The 16,992-nt window shown below is 45.8% G+C and overlaps 1 protein-coding gene across 3 annotated transcripts in view; it reads left to right on the top strand.

The window, feature by feature from the left end:
• Positions 1–16,992, top strand: part of GXYLT1 (glucoside xylosyltransferase 1) — a 64,064-nt gene that overhangs the window by 33,206 nt on the left and 13,866 nt on the right. For all 3 annotated transcript variants that reach the window (XM_081957191.1, XM_081957189.1, XM_081957190.1), the window contains 3 exons: positions 10,667–10,792; positions 13,560–13,811; positions 14,852–14,975. In XM_081957191.1, coding sequence (XP_081813317.1) covers positions 10,667–10,792; positions 13,560–13,811; positions 14,852–14,975 — 502 coding nt within the window. The remainder of the gene's footprint in view (positions 1–10,666; positions 10,793–13,559; positions 13,812–14,851; positions 14,976–16,992) is intronic.

Below are 16,992 nucleotides of genomic sequence, written 5' to 3' on the forward strand. Positions count from 1 at the left end.
GCTCCTCGCTGTTGTGGCGGCCATTTTTAGGCGCGAAAAGTTCGCGCCTTTAATTTTAGGCCTCTGCCGCTCAGCCACGCTCCTGCAGGAGGCCGCTTGGTGGCTACAGGGCCTCGCCGGGCCCGCCCAACGGACCCTCGGCCACCACTCACTGGACATCAGCGGCGCTGGTAATTTGGCCACCACGTGTCCTTTGCACCGGCACAGGGAAGGATTTTCTTTATCCTTAAGATCTGGCCAGGCCTTCGCCTTTTTTTAAGCTCTAGTCTCCTGGCCTACTGACTTCCCTGCCTCTCCTGCAAGGGTTACTGCAGCCTGAGCTGCAGGCCCACCTCATAGCTCAGCCTCCTGGGTATCCTCCTCCCATTTGGCTACTGGTGTTAGGCTGAAATGGATTTATTAATTTTTTTCTTATACCTGTATTATTAATCATAATTGTCTTTTTTCTTTATGCCTTTCAGTGTAGCCAGTCGAATTCCGCTGCAGCCCACCCGTTTGCCTGTGTTTTCTGCATCATCCTTGTGCGGTCATTGGCATGGAGCTCCCTCCATCAGGTTCCGTTGAGGCTAGATCCGGCCCCTCTCAGGCCCCTAGCAAGGATCCCCCTTCCAGTAGGGGTGGGAGTGTGGGCAAGGGTATCTCAGGGGACACCCATAGGCACCCTGTCAAGGCCCCGACTGCAGCCGAAACCAAGGACGCTGAGAGACGCCAGCGGGCCCTTGATAAACAATTTGAGAAGGCCCGGCGCCAGGCTGGGACAGGGTCCCCCCCAGAGGTGGCCCCCGTTCCCCCATCCAGAGGTGATATCTTGGCATTGCTGAATGAGGAGGTAGAGTCTCAGGATCTGTCCCCGGACAGATCACTGGCGGAGCCAACTTCTCCTGCCCCGTCCTGGTCATATGAGCAGGACCCAGTTCCAGAGGGTCACACCAGGGCTCCCCCGGCTGGGGGTTCTCACTACCATCTCCAAGACCCCAGGGACCCGGGATCAGATTCTGATCAGGAGCCCGAGCTGTCGCCGCGCGTGCAGGCTTTGGTCGATCGTGCTATCGCCAGAGGCATTGCTGAGGGCCTCCAAAAGCGCTCCCCTCCCCCTTCGGGGCCAGGGACCACTTCCCGGGGCCCGGCGGCCCCTCCTCCAGCCAAGCGTGCCCGCCATCCGTCCCTTGAGTCATCCGTGGTCAGCGAAACCTCCGCCATCGAGGACGCTGACCAGGACGGCCTGGAGCTATCTGAAGACGAGGGCCTCCCCCCGGACGCCCCTGCCTTTTCCGGACTTTTCAAACCCACTCTCTTTAAGTCCATTCTCCGTAAGGCCAAACTAGCTACCAGGGTAGGGATTAAACCTAAGCCGGTCCAACCTTCGGCCGATGCTGTTCCCGAAAATCCCAATGCGGCCATGTTCGACGTCCCGGCCCCCCAAAAAGAGCTGGTCCCGGTTCCGGGTTTATTCCTGGACGTAATCCAACGCCAGTGGGCCCAACCAGCCACCTTGTCTTCCCCCAGCGGGGCAGACAAGAAACTTTACTCTATGGACCCCACCTTGGAAGACCTTTTGGTTCTCCCAGCCGTGGAACCACCTATCACTGCCCTGACCTCCAACTCTTCCCTCCCAGCAGAACTGCTGGATGGGCTCAAGGCGGAGGATAAGAAGGCGGAGAGGGTGTGCCATAAGGCCCACCTGGCGGCTGCCTGGGCCATCAAAGCCTCCTCTTCCGCCTCCTTTTTTAACAGGGCCTCCGTTATATGGCTAAGGGAACTGTTGACCAAACTCCCGGCAGGAGACTTGCGCCTCCGCCAGGATATTTCAAGAATTATTGCGGCCTCCCAATATGCGGCGGACGCATCCCTTAACGCCTCTAAATTTGCTTCTAGAGCCTTGGTGGCCAACGTCACCTCACGCCGCCTGATCTGGCTCCGCCACTGGCAGGCGGACCAGAAGCATAAGTGGAAGCTGGCCTCAGCCCCCTTTAAGGGCGCCAAATTATTTGGGGAGGCGCTTGAGCCTCTCCTCATTGAATCCAAAGATAAAAGGAAGATTTTGCCTTCCACCACAAAAAAGCAGGACCGCAAGTCCGCTCCATACCCCAGGAGGCAGCCCTTTCGTGCCCCTGAACCCTCTACCTCTACTTCCTTCTCCCCGCCCTACCGACCGGCCGGTCAGTCAGGGGACAGGTTCCAGGACAGGTCCTCCTTTAAGGACAGAGGTAGACAACAATTCGGTTTCCGTAAATCCAACCGCGGAGGTGCCTCTAACAGGCCCTTCCGCAAATCTAAGTGACTGCCCGGGCCCGTCACCCATAGGGGGGCGCCTCCAGCTATTCGCCCACCATTGGGTCCAGACCACGGAGGACGCCTGGGTCCTCCAGATCGTGAGGGAGGGCCTATCCCTAGAATTCCTATCCCCCCCTCCCCGGAACTTCATCCGGTGTCCCACTCCTTCCTGTCCTCTGAAGAGGGAGCTTATGAACCAGGAGATTCGCCATCTCCTGGAGATAGACGCGATAGAGCAGGTTCCCCCCGACCAGGAAGGGAAGGGGTTCTACTCCATCCTCTTCCTGGTACCAAAGAACTCGGGGGGCTGGAGGGCCATCTTGGACCTAAAGAACCTCAACAGGCACATTGCCTACCGGAGGTTCAAGATGCAGTCCCTCCAGTCCATCCTGTCGGGGATCCGTCAGGGAGACCTCCTTACCTCTATCGACCTCAAGGAGGCTTACCTACACATCCCCATCCGTCCCCAGCACAGGAGGTTCCTGCGCTTTTTTTATGCCGGCAGGCATTTTCAATACCGGGCCCTTCCCTTCGGCCTGTTGTCGGCCCCCAGGACCTTCACCAAGGTCCTGGCGGTTGTAGCAGCCCAACTGAGGCGCAGACCCATAAGGCTCCAGTGCTACCTGGACGACATCCTGATCCAGTCGTCGTCCAGGCAGCAGGCCTTGCGGGACCTCCGCATCACAATGAGAACCCTGAGGAGCCACGGTTTTTCCCTAAATCTGAAGAAAAGCCATCTGGTTCCCACCACCAGACTTATCCACCTGGGGGCGGTCATAGACACTTCCCTGTGCAGGGTCTTCCTATCCCAGGACAGGCTAGACAGCTTAGTGGCCATGACCCGCAAGGTGATGCTCGCGAGACAGGTACCGATCGTCCTCCTGTCACAGCTGTTGGGAAAAATGATCTCTTCCATCTCGATCGTCCCATGGGCTCGCCTCCACTCCAGAGCTCTCCAATGGCTCCTCCTTCCTCACCAGAGGGCCTCAAGGAGCAACTCAAACCGACTGGTGAGCGTTCCCACAACAGTGAAGAGATCGCTCCGATGGTGGACGTCCCCTGCTCTCCTCAAGGGCCACCTGTTCAAGGAGCCCAACCGGTTAGTGGTCACCACAGATGCAAGCCTCGCCGGCTGGGGGGCACACATGGGTCATCTAGTGGTGCAAGGCAAATGGTCACTCGCAGAGAGCTCCTGCAGCATCAATCTTCTGGAACTGCGTGCGGCCCGCCTGGCACTCCGGCATTTTCGCCAGGACATTCTCCATCAACATGTCCTATTGATGACGGACAATGTGGCCACCAAGGCCCACATAAACCGCCAGGGGGGCACCAGATCCAAGACGTTGATGAAGGAAGCGGAATCCCTGGGGCGCTGGGCGGAGAGGCATCTGGCATCTCTTCGCTCCGACCACATTTCGGGAGTCGACAACACCCAGGCGGACTGGCTGAGCAGGACCACCATAGACCCGGCAGAGTGGAAGCTGGATCCGGCTCTGTTTCGCCAGCTGTCCCGCAGGTTCGGCACTCCCGTGGTCGACCTATTCGCATCCAGGGAAAATGCTCAACTTCGCCGCTATTTCTCCCGCTTCCAGTCCCCGGGGGCGGAAGGGACGGATGCCCTTCGCTCTCCTTGGCCCCGGGGCCTACTTTATGCCTTTCCTCCGCTGCCCCTGATTCCACAAATCATCCACAGGATCATCGCGGAGGAGGCGGAGGTGCTCCTAGTGGCCCCGCACTGGCCCCGTCGTTCGTGGTTCGCCAACCTGGTCAGCCTCTCCCTGTCACCTCCGTGGAAGATTCCTCCAGACCAAGTCTCCCTCAGCCAGGGGGCCATAACTCATCCAGAGCCCCAATGGCTACAATTGGCCGTCTGGCACTTGAGGGGGACCAGCTGAGGCGCGAGGGTTTCTCAGGGGAGGTAATACACACCATTCAGGCAGCTAGGCGACCGTCAACCACTCGAATCTACGATGCCTCGTGGGCCTCCTTCGCCAAATGGTGCGACGCCTTACGTTTGGACCCGGTGGCGGCTCCGGTCTCCCGCGTCCTGGACTTCCTACAAGGGGGTCTTGCCAAGGGCCTCGCTCCAAATACCCTTCGACGACAGGTGGCGGCCCTCTCCACCGTTTGGGCCGGTGACCCGGTCTTGCCCCTTAGCAAGGTGCCCAGGGTCCGTTCCTTCCTCAAGGGAGCTTGTAACTTACGACCTCCCACGGTCCACCGTTACCCCACCTGGCAGCTGTCCGTGGTTCTGCAGGCGCTCACCGCTCCACCCTTCGAGCCTCTCAGCACTACGTCGCTGCGTCATCTTACACTAAAGATGGCATTCCTCATCGCCGTGACGTCAGCTCGTCGTATTTCAGAACTGGCAGCCCTGTCGGTTCGCCAGGACCTATGTACCGTCCACCCAGATAGGGTGGTGTTGAGACTGGACCCTACCTTTATTCCAAAGGTTAATACTTGGTTTCATAGAACGCAAGAAATTGTGATTCCTGATTTCTGTCCGAGACCGTCACATCCCAGGGAACGACAGTGGCACATGTTGGACGTGAGAAGGGCGCTGAAAACATACATCGCCCGCACCTCCGAATTCCGGAAGTCGGAGTCTTTATTCGTGTCTTTTCATCCAGGTTCCCTGAGCAAGAAAATCTCCTCTTCCACTGTTGGCAGGTGGCTGCGCGCCTGCATCGCCCTGGCCTACGAAAGTCAGTCCAGATCGGTGCCCCGAGGCATCACTGCGCACTCCACTCGCAGCGCGGCTACCATGGCGGCCTGGGCCACCCAGGCATCAATACTAGACATTTGTAAGGCGGCTACGTGGTCCTCCCCGTCGCCCTTCATCCGTCATTACAAACTGGACGTTTACGCCTCGGCTGAGGCGTCCTTTGGCAGGAGGGTACTTCAAGGGGTTGTGTCTTCGACCGAATCCCGGGACTCTGACTCTGCCCACCCAATCGGACAATAACTTGGGTATGTCCCATTGCTTGGACTCTCCAAGCGGTGCACAGGAAAATGACCATTGGCTTACCTGAAGGGTCCTTTTCTGTGCACCGCGGGAGAGTCCAACCCACCCTGGTCTTCGGCCCGGGGATTCTTTCCTCTTTTTTCAACTGAAAACTCCTTGGACGCCTTCGCTCCATCCTCTCGACAGATTGACTTTTCGGAAATTAATTCTGGCAGTAATCACACGAGGAGGTGTGGTTAAAGGGAGAAAAAAAGTTCCTCAGTATCCAGGGCAACCAGAGTGAATTAACCCATTGCTTGGACTCTCCCGCGGTGCACAGAAAAGGACCCTTCAGGTAAGCCAATGGTCATTCTCAGCAGGAGGAACCATACTCATTCAGAAGCAATCCAGAGGATGAACTATTGATAAGCAAACCAATTAAATCGTTTACCCTACCTCTAAGACTGTTTATCCCCAACTGGGAGAGGGAGATAAAAATCTCCGCTTTAGTGGACTCAGGGTGCACCCGTTGTTTGATCAGCCCAACCCTGGTAGGAAAGTTGAGGATTAATGTAAGGAAGCTGAAAAGCCCCATAGCTTTTTGCCAACTAGATGGGTCAATAGCATAGGCGGGGGAGCCAGCTTCTTTTGCGACTGAACCTCTATAGATAGGCATCGGGAACCATGAAGTAATACTTACATTTATAGTGGCACCTGGCATGGAATGGCCGCTAGTCTTTGGCCTTACATGGCTGAAAAAATGGAACCCCAAAATTAATTGGAAGCAAGGCGCCATAAAAGTTCAGATGCACATGACTTTTGCTGAGATTCCACATAAAGAAACTGAGGGGGCAGAGCACTGAGAGACAGCAATGCTTGCGTACACTATGCCAACCCAGAGCATACCCAAAGACTACAAAACCTTAGCTGAGGTTTTAGGCGAAAAAGCCTCTGATAGCCTCCCTCCACCCACTGCTCCACTGATTTTGCGATAGAAATCCTACCCAGTGCCAAACTCCCTAAACTCAAGATATATAGCATGTCCCTGAGGGAGCTGGAAGAACTGAGGGTATTCATTGAGAAAAAACTAGCAAGGCTTTTCATCGAGCCAGCCCGACCAAAAATTGCAGCCTCAATGTTATTTAGAGAAACAAAATTGGCTCAAAACGTCTCTGTGGATTTTTGAAATTTAAATACAATCAGTGTGGAGAACATGTACCCTCTCTCCCTTATGAAAGACATGCTAGCACACCTTACTAAAGGGAAACTTTTTCAAAGCTGGATTAAAAAGGAGGATGAGTGGGAAACGGCATTTAACACCCTTCTTGGGTGCTACCAATTCAAAGTGCTCCCATTTGGGTTACACCCCCCCCGCAGTGTTTATCCAATTAATAAACAAAGTGCTACATAAGCATTTGTATAAGGGGGGCTTGGTTTATTTAGATGACATTTTGTTATATACCAGGAACAAAGCAGAACATGTAAAACTAGTCTGGACTGTTCTAAACAAAATCCATTCCGCCAAACTTTATGCTAAACTCTCTAGATGTGAATTCCACCAAGAAAAAAATTATTATCTAGGGTACCGCATTTCAAATGGACCCTTTAAAAGTGCAGGTGGCACTTGATTTGGAACCACCCTGCACACGTAAACAGTTATAAAGCTTCCTGGGATTCGCCAACTTTTACTGCCAGTTTATCCCCGTTTTGGCCCAGATTGCTCTTCCCATCACCAAGCAAGTCCACCCAGTATTTCACATTAGTTTGCTCAAACGAGAGGTAATCTCGTCACTCAGACCACCTGCACCTGACTTGTTCCCATTATGATAGAAGGTGAACAACACTTTGAACTCAAGGAAATCCTTTACTCTAGGATCCACAGGGGGGAAACCAATACTTAGTTGCTTGGAAGCATCTATCCTCATCCCAAAATGAATCGGTTGCTAAACACCATGTTACGGCCCCTACCTTACTGAAAAAAATTCACTCCCAATACCCTAACAAACCTTGTTAAAATACTATGATGGAAATTTTGCTTCTATCTTTTCACAGGTGGATCTCTCCTTTTTCTAAGGAAGGCCTTGGAGTCAATTTATTAGCCTGTGACAACTGATATTTTACAACTGGTTTCCTGGCGCCAAAGCGCTTTGAGATCCCCTCGCCTTTTGGGGAATGTTTATGATGGCCATCTGGGACAATTCACTTTAATGTCTAACAGAAGATAGCCATGGGAATGTAAGCTTATCTGGTTCTCAGGGCAGCTGGTAAAGGAACCACCTTCACACTTGTGAATTGGCTAAAATCTGCATTCTGATTAATGGGAGGGGTCATTACTGCTTTAATTCTACTTGCCTAAGGGGATTCAGACATTACTTTGAACTGAATATTTTCACTTCTACTTAATAAAAGTTTCCTTTTGAAATACTTTGTTTCAAGAGTCTTCACTTTCTTAAGCTAGAAGGAGAGGCAATCCTTACAGCCAATCTGTGATCTATATTCTGTGAAGATTTTTTTTTTTACTTTGTAACTGGAAAACAGTATATTTCCAAGAGCAAAAAGCATGTAATTTGGGCATATTGTGATCTCTTGGGGGATGTGTTGAACCCATGCTGTATTCTCAGTCATAATTGTAGCTACACTACAATATTCAGCAATTGCACAGTTGTTTCCAGTTCTTTGAACTCTAACATTGAAAAGAAAGTGAGCAATTAGAAATTGTTCAGGCTATCCCATACATGTTGTCCTTGACTTACAACAGTTCATTTAGTGACCATTCAAAGTTACAGTGGCACTGTAAAAGTGACTTATGACCATTTTTCACACTTACACCTATTGCAACATCCCCATGGTCATGTGATCAAAATTCAGACACTTGGCAACTGACTCATATTGATGATGTTTGCAGTGTCCTGAGATCAGGTGATCACCTTTTGTGACCTTTGTATAAGCAGAGTCAATGGGGGAAGCCAGATTTACTTAACAACTGTGTTACTAACTTAACAACTGCAGTGATTCACTTAACTGGCAAGAAAGGTAAAATGGGGCAAATTCACTAACAACTATCTCTATTAGCAACAGAAATTTTGGGGCTCAATTTTGGTCATAAGTCAAGAACAACCTTTATTTATAAAATGTTCATAACATATTTTAACATTTGCACCATGATAGAAGTGTAGTCTTATAATACACATAGCCTCTTAAATTTATATAAAACTTAAAGCCAGTTTGGTATCGTGGTTAAGATGCTGGCCTAGAAATAAGAAGATTGTGACTTCTTGACCTGCCGTAAATATGAAGAGATTTTATCGTATGAATTACATTTGTCTCAATTATTCTTTGATGCAGTCTGAGTTTAGCAGCATTAGTATCTGTAAGGACCTGCCTCGCCCCCCCCCCTTCAAAAAATGTAGACTCTTGAAAACCTTGTATTTCAAAAGGAATCTTTATAGAAAAGGGGTGAAAGCAAGTCAACATTCAAAGCAGGCTCTGGGAGCATCAGGCTATACAGTCCATGATAGGAACTTAGGAACCCCTCCCACCTGACCAATGTGGATTCCCACCAGCGGTGGGTTCTGGATCCCGGTGCAACTGGTACGGTGCAATGGGGCCCGGCATCCACCATATGAAGATGCGCGCAACACATGCATGCATTCTTACCTCCTGCAACGCTCTGCAATGCCTCCGCAACGCTCCAGCTGCTCGGCGGAGCATCGTGCAGGCGCTGTATGCTCTGTGCGCGGAAGCGCTGAAGACCTCAAATACAGGTGAGGGTGGGTCCTCCGGAGCACCGTATCAGAACGGGTATACTGCCAGCAACTCACCACTGATTCCCAGCAATCCACAGGTGTGAAGATGTTTTTGTACTGGCCTCTGAGCAGCAGATAAGCAGGGATTCTCAGGATCATCTTCCGGAGTTGCAAACCACATGGCTCCCCCCCTCCTTGCATCCTCCAAGAGATGAGGATTTTCCAGATTCCTGAGGCACCAGGCCATGGTTATAAATCAGGTAAAAGGTTATACAAACAGGCAAGGCAAAGCCTAGAATACTTAGGATACATAGAAAAAAGAGAAAGAACAAAATGTATCAAACCCCCCCCCCTTTTTTTTTCTTCCACCGAAGAATGACAGATTCACGGATCTGACAGTATCTTGCTGAACCATACATTTTTACCTTAAATATATACAAGCTATAGCTGTCTTTTATGAAGACAGGTGCTTTTTATAGAAAATACATTTGTGATAAGTTGTGAGTCTGGTTAGGGGGCGTTCCACCAGGGGGGCGTTCCACCAGGTTCGCCTGGTGCGCCAATTGCGTCCCCTATTGGACCGGAGCACCCTTCACACAGTCACTCATGCGCTTGTGACGTCCCGGCTAGACTACTGCAACGCTCTCTACATGGGGCTCCCCTTGAGATGCATCCGAAGGCTGCAGCTGGTTCAGAATGCGGCCGCGCGGGCAGTCTCAGTCTCTGGCTACTCCCACGTAACACCTTTCCTGCGCGGGCTACACTGTCTGCCTGTGGCTTTTCGGGTGCGTTTCAAGGTGTTGACCATCATTTTTAAGGCGCTCCATGGCACAGGACCCATCATTTTTAAGGCGCTCCATGGCACAGGACCTAGTTATTTGCGTATCCTGCCCCATACATCCCTTCGGCCGATTCGCTCACACAGAGAGGGACTCCTCCGGGTGCCGTCCACTAGGCTGTGCCAGCGGGCGGTGCCTAGGGGAAGGGCCTTCTCTGTGATGGGCCCGACCCTCTGGAATGACCTTGCCCCCGACATTAGAATGACTACGGATCTCCGCTCCTTCCGTCAGAAACTTAAAACTCACCTATTCCAGCTAGCCGGCTTGGCCTAATTCCATCTTCCCACCTCAGTTTTATTTCTAAATTTTTTAGGGTCTGTTTTTAATGTTTTTAATTTTTATAATTCGTACAGGGGTTGTTTAATATGATTTTTAATTATGTATATGATTGTTTGTTTTTAAATTTATTCCTGTACACCCCGAGTCCCCCCGGGGAGAGGGGGCGGTCTAGAAATTTAATAAATTATTATTAATCATTATTATTTGGTATTCACAATTATTTGCATAGAGTTTTTTTTAAACTAACACCATTTTCTAAAATGTTATTTGCATTTAAGATATGTTTTATGTTGATTTATTTTTCTCTGGGTTTTACATCAATTGCAAGTAGTGACTGATCCAAGATATTCTCACCCTCTTAGTAAAATGTAATTAGTAACATTTGTTTTAGAAAGGTAGCATATAAATCCAATAAAATAGAGAACAAATTGTCAATATTATATATTCCTTTCACAAATCTTAATTTTATGGGCTTGAAAACATACTGTTTAATAATAAAAATGAGAAAGAGAGTAGTTAGAAATCGGTTAATCTTGCTTATATACTTTTGATACAAAAATACTAAAACATGTTGTTTTTTCCAGCTTGATAATTTGACACATAATGAAAAATTTAATTATACTCTGTACCCTATCTCATTTCCAACTGAGAATGCAGCAGAATGGAAGAAATTGTTCAAGCCATGTGCTTCTCAAAGACTTTTCCTACCAGTAAGTAGCAATGGTAGTTGATAAACAAAATTAATAATTCTAGTCATAAGTGAAAAATAAGATTTTGTATTTAAATAACTGCCTTGAGTCATTTTTCAGAATGAGATGGGCAGCATATAAATGTTATAAATAAATATGCTTCCAGAGAAAAGTGGGTTATTTGGTAAGCTGTTGCTGTTTGAATGAACATAAAATGTAATGCATATTCTGACAATGTAATAATGTGGCGGACTAGCTCTGCCCTTTCAAAAGTAAGTAGTACTACCAAGTTGAAGCATAATCGGGTTGAATATGAAGAGATAGGTCATTATTTGTAAGCTGAGATTCCTGTTTCAGTATTCCAGTTACTCCACACTAAAGATGATTGTGCTTTGGCTTGGAAATATTACTGGAATTCTGATTGTTGTACCTCCTTGCAGTTTCCTCTCTCATTAATAAATTGATGAAAAAGTTAAAAATTCTAATTGGATTTTTAAATTCTAAAATCTCCCATTGACTTTGTTTGTCAGAAGGTAACAAAAGGTGACCACATGACCCTGAGACACAGCAACTATCATAAATATGAACCAATTGCCAAGCATCTGAATTTTGCTCATGTGATCATGGGAATATTGTAACGATCGTAAGTGTGAAAACTGGTCATACCTCATTTGTTTTAGTGCTGTTATAACTTTAAACAATCACTAAAAGAATGACTGTAAGTTGAAGACTACCAGTACAAGTTAAAAAAGGGGTAGAGTCCAATGTGACTTCTTGATAAATCTATGTTGACTTCTAGCATTGTTTCCAAGGTGCTTACGATCAGCCTTTTTACTTTGATAATATCTGGGTGTGCTGTATCTTTGGGATATCCAGATGATCCAGTTGTGCAGTTGCACTGTTTAGAGCAGTGATTCTCAACCTGTGGGTTGGGACCCCTTTGGGGGGTCAAACAACCCTTTCACAGGGGTCGCCTAAGACCATCGGAAAACACATATTTTCGAAAAAATACGGAAAACATAAAATAATTTTATGGTTGGGGGACACCACAATATGAAAAACTGTATTAAAGGGTCGCGACATTAGGAAGGTTGAGACCCACTGGTTTAGAGGCTGTAAGGACCAGGATGGAGAAGAATAAATACAGAGTGACTGGGTGTTTCAAAGTTATCTAGTTACAGGGATATTTCATCTCTGGTTCTGGATGGAGTTCTGATCCCTGTACTGGACAGATTCATAATAACGTTTTCCTAAATTCATAGCTCCTGCTGAAAGAGCAGGTGACAGTTGTGGTCAGAAGGACTTTTAATAGTTCCATATGATGCAGCAATTACCTTTTCTTGAGTGTAAAGTCCTTCTCATGGGCATTTATGTCTGTTTGGACTATTATAGTGCATTCCATTTGAAAACAGTAAGCAATCAAAACTAGTAATTTTATTAAGCTGGGGTGGTGGTGGTGGTGGTGGTAAAATGAAAGAAGATTCAACCTGTATCAGAATATAAAATTAATCAGAGCTTCATGGGCATAAAATATTTTAATGTACAACATAACATTGAATTGTTTGGTTATATCTTTTTGTTTTAATCCTGTTTATTTATATAAGCATTGTAAGTTGCTTAAAGTAAGTTAATGATTGGAATGGGTTTAAACCCAATAAAATGGATAGACTGAGATGAAAGTAGAGTTTATGAACTATTCTAGAATGTTCTCAGACATCACTGTAACTGAATGTTCTGTGACTCTTGCATCCTTTTCATCCTGTTTGAAGACGAGCAACCTTTGCCCACTGGTGCTTAATTTGTAAAAGTTCAGCTAGATAATTAGCAAATTCCTTTAATACAGTGGTTCTCAACCTGTGGGTCGGGACCCCTTTGGGGGTCGAACAACCCTTTCACAGGGGTCACTTAAGACCATTGGAAAACACATATTTTCGATGGTCTTAGGAACCGAGACACCAATTTTATGGTTGGGGGTCACCACAACATGAGGAACTGTATTATTGGGAAGGTTGAGAACCTCTGCTTTAATACCATCTCATGCAATTCTTCTGGCTTTTGGAAATTAAGCTCATTTACAGTAAATGTATATTCCCTGATCTATATTTCTAGCCGTCTGCCCATTCATCATCTTCACATTTCATTAATGGAATATATGCCTTCTTGAGAAGACTGAAGAAAAATCAAAGATGCTTTGCCTGTTTTCTGCTACCTGTTATTATTTTGCCATCTTCACATAGCAGCTGATTTGTTTAATATCATTCATCAACTGGCCTCTTTACTCTATTGTTTTCGACTTCTTCCTGTATAGACATTTCCTTGGAGACACTTTTTTGCCATGATTCATTACTTAGAATTCATGCCTAGGACTATCATTTTTATTCTTTTTTATTGGAACATTCAGGTAAACAAAGCTTAGGCTTTTTTGAGCTTTATATTGAATGGATAACAAATCAACAGATTAAGCAACTTTTTTTATAAGAGTCCAGCTTCCAATATTAAAAGCAGGAAAACAGAAAACCAGTAACATTTCAAAAATAAAATTGAATGCTAATGTAACACCTTATTTAAAAAAATTAAATAAAACCTACAGGGAATTATCTCATAGTTAATGTGCTCTTGTGTGCTTTATATTCAGTTCATCAAAGTAAAAAATAGATAATTTTAAAAAGAGGTGTTTAAATGGCTACTTTTGTAGTTCAATAATCATAAAAAAACCTTCACAATAGCAAATTGCATAAAATGTTAGAGTTTGATGTTAATTTTGTTTCCAAATTTTTTTCTTCCATAGTTAATCCTCAGTAATGTGGACTCTCTACTATATGTTGACACAGACATCTTGTTCTTAAGTCCTGTTGATGATATCTGGTCTTTCCTGAAAAAATTCAACTCTACTCAGATTGCTGCTATGGCACCAGAGCATGAAGAACCTCGTATTGGGTGGTATAATCGCTTTGCTAGGCACCCTTATTATGGAAAAACTGGAATCAATTCTGGAGTAATGTTAATGAACATGACCCGCATTAGAAGAAAATATTTCAAGGTAGTGTGCTTTGGTACTTTTCCATTTTCGGTACTTTTCTGTAAATTAAAACACCATGTTTTTTAGTAATGTCCCAGAATGGATTCTAACTAATCCCATATATGAACACCATATACTGTTGATTCTCAATGTTTTTTTAAATGAAATACTTCTTGTCATTTGTTTTTTTCTTCTTCCTACCTACTCATTCTCACTGTTCTTTTATCTTGAAACTTCATGTACTATGAGTATGCAATCTAAACCAGAAGGTAGCGCTATTAGACTATTGACTTAAAGATTTAGAATGCATGTAAGATTATGTAGTCATTTTAAGACATTTGTTTCATTCTCACAATCTATCCAAAATAATGTTCTCTTTAAGGACATTGTTCATAAGTGATAGACTCATGAAATGTTTCATTCCAATGTAAAAATGCAAACTCAAAATCAAGGTGTGGAAATATATCTATTAGCGTTTCCAGTTTTGAATTTTAGAATGTTTGAACTGAAAATATGACTTTCAGGTGCTTTCAGCATGCCTTAGCATGTGTCATTTGTGCCCTGAAAAAAATATTAAAAAAAGAAAAAGCAGTAGGAAGAGCCAGGAATTAACCTTGCATTTGAAAATTGAAACTATTCTTTAGACTTGTCTGCCATTTTCAAATTTAGATATTTATAGTTAGCTGAACATTATTTTGTTTAATCTAGAAATGTTTCATGTATTATTAGACAACACTAAATACATAAATCTCTGTTTTTGCATCTTTTCTTACTCATTTTTGGAAAATATTTTATATTGATCCTTGGGTGTATTGTACTTCTAGAAGTTTGTAGTTTAATCTGGTAGAATCTAAACTGAAGATTCTTCAGGTTTTATTTGTTATAAATATTTAGTAATTAAAAAAACATTGCCTACTTAAATTAAAAAAGACTTATTACTGAGACACAATACTGCATAAAAATAAGGCATTGTATGATAAAGAGTAAAGAAGCATATATTTTATTATAAAAAATAGGATCTAAATCCCTTTACCTCTAATTCTGGTATTTTGATTTTGAAGAATGATATGACATCAATACGATTACGTTGGGAAGAAATTCTCATGCCACTACTGAAAAAATACAAGTTGAATATAACATGGGGTGATCAGGATCTTTTGAACATTATGTTTTTTCATAATCCTGGTAAGTTGCTTTTAAAAATGCAATTTTAATTCTCAATCTTAATATGATATTGCTATTTTATTATATAAATGTACTGTGTTTTAAAGTGCTCCCGAGAAATTTAGTGTGTGTCAATTTTTTCAACTTTCAATTTCCAAAAATTAGGGGTGTTCAAAAGTTGTGACATGACTTGGGGTTTGTAAATATATTTTGGTTACTTTAATGTAATTTAGATGTGCTTGGTAAATAATTACATACATATCAGAACATTTTAACATTTTGCTTGTTTCATTTCACAGGTTCAGCTGTCTTTCTCTTTTTGTTAAATGTTATTTCCTCTGACAGTGTTAATACTGCTGGCCTTCTTGTGAGTGCGCTAACTGATTTGTAATGGCTTCTAAAAAAAACAAGACTGGGAATGTTCACTCATATGAGCAACATAATTGGGACTGGCAGAGACTTGTTGCTGTCTGAACTTCCAACGCCCAAAATTTTCAGATATGACCTACTGTTAAGAAAACAAAGTAATGATGATGCTAGATGATGAAAATGAAGAGGAATGTGATGGAAGTTCTGAAGAGGCTTTAGGACAGGTGCCCAAAAGAAAAGACAGAATACAATAGAATAGAAATTATGACTGTGTAATAGCAGAGCATAAGATACAGGGTTGGTCTACATGCCACTGCTACCGTTACCACAGCCACCTTTATAGATGCTGGCTTGATCACCGAAGAAGGTAATAGACTTGTAATTGATCACAGTAAAGTCAAAAGAGCCCAGGAAAAAAATTATGAAATCCTTAGGTCAAGAATTTGATGAGCTCTGTAAGAAGAGCAAAATAGAATGCATATTTCTCCATGGCATACTGCGGGAGGTGCCACTGGTGGGCTGTTATCAGTATTGATTGATCTATAGACTGAGAGAAAGTGTTGCAGCCACGCCTCTACTCCTTCTGCCCCAGTTTCCTCTCAGTCTATGGTCCAGTTAGGCTGATTTTTTTTTGTCTAGTGTGAGATAGTGAATTTAATTCAATTTGATCAATTCGGCATTTTAGACAAAATTTCAAAACTTAGCTGAAGCTGCAGAGGGAGAGGGGCCATCTAGCGCAGCCACCCCACGGGGTGCCGGATTGCCGGTCCAGCATTGAGATCTGGCCACCAGGCACATTGAGATCTGCCTTTCAGGGAAGGTGCAGCTAACTTTAGATTAACATCTTAGAGGCTCGCGTGGCCATAGCCCGTACATTGGGAAACACTGCTTGTTTTTAAAAGAGATTTCCAGCCGTCACTGGTCCTTGAGCAAGCCTGTCAGCTGCTACCGTGTTTCCCCCAAAATACAACCTGTCCCGAAACTAAAGCCTTGCCACATTTTTCGCGTGGGCAAAAATATAAGCCCACCCCCGAAAATAAACCGCCTGGACAACCCCCCCTCCGGCCAGGCAGAGCACCGCTCACTGACCTAGCGTTATCCCGGAAGCGCCAAGTCGCAGGAGCCGGGGGGGGTGCTCACGTTGCTTGCCGCCTTCGGGATACCGCTAGGTTGGGGAGTGGCGTTCTGCCTGGCCGGAGGGGAGAGTTGCCGGGCGGCTGCTCCCTTGTGAACTGGCTCCTGAAGAGCCGGGCACAGCCTCAGGGGCGAAGCAGCCATGAGGTTACCATGCCCACGAGCAGCCGCCCGGCAAATCCCCTCTCCAGCCGGGCAGAGCGCCATTCACTGACCTAGGGGGTATCCCTAAAGTGCCAAGCCATGTGATGCTCTGCCCATCCCCCAGCTCCCGCGGCTTGGCACATTCGGGATACCCCCTAGGTCAGTGCATGGAGGTCTGCCCGGCTGGAGAAGGGGGTTGCGCGAGCGCCTGTTCCGCCCGCAGCTTCACCAAGCCCTTGCGCAGCTCTCCCAGGCCACCGCCACTGGCCGCTTCTGCCTGCTGCCGCCCTGCTCCGAGCATAACTCCAAGTGCTTTCTATGGTGGGTCGACTGCTGGAAGACTCTGTCCGGAAGAATTTCTGTCTGGAAGACTCTCTGTCCGGCAGCCGGC

This window comes from Natrix helvetica (genome assembly GCF_964273705.1).
Source record: "Natrix helvetica genome assembly, chromosome: 6".
NCBI lineage: Eukaryota > Metazoa > Chordata > Lepidosauria > Squamata > Natricidae > Natrix > Natrix helvetica.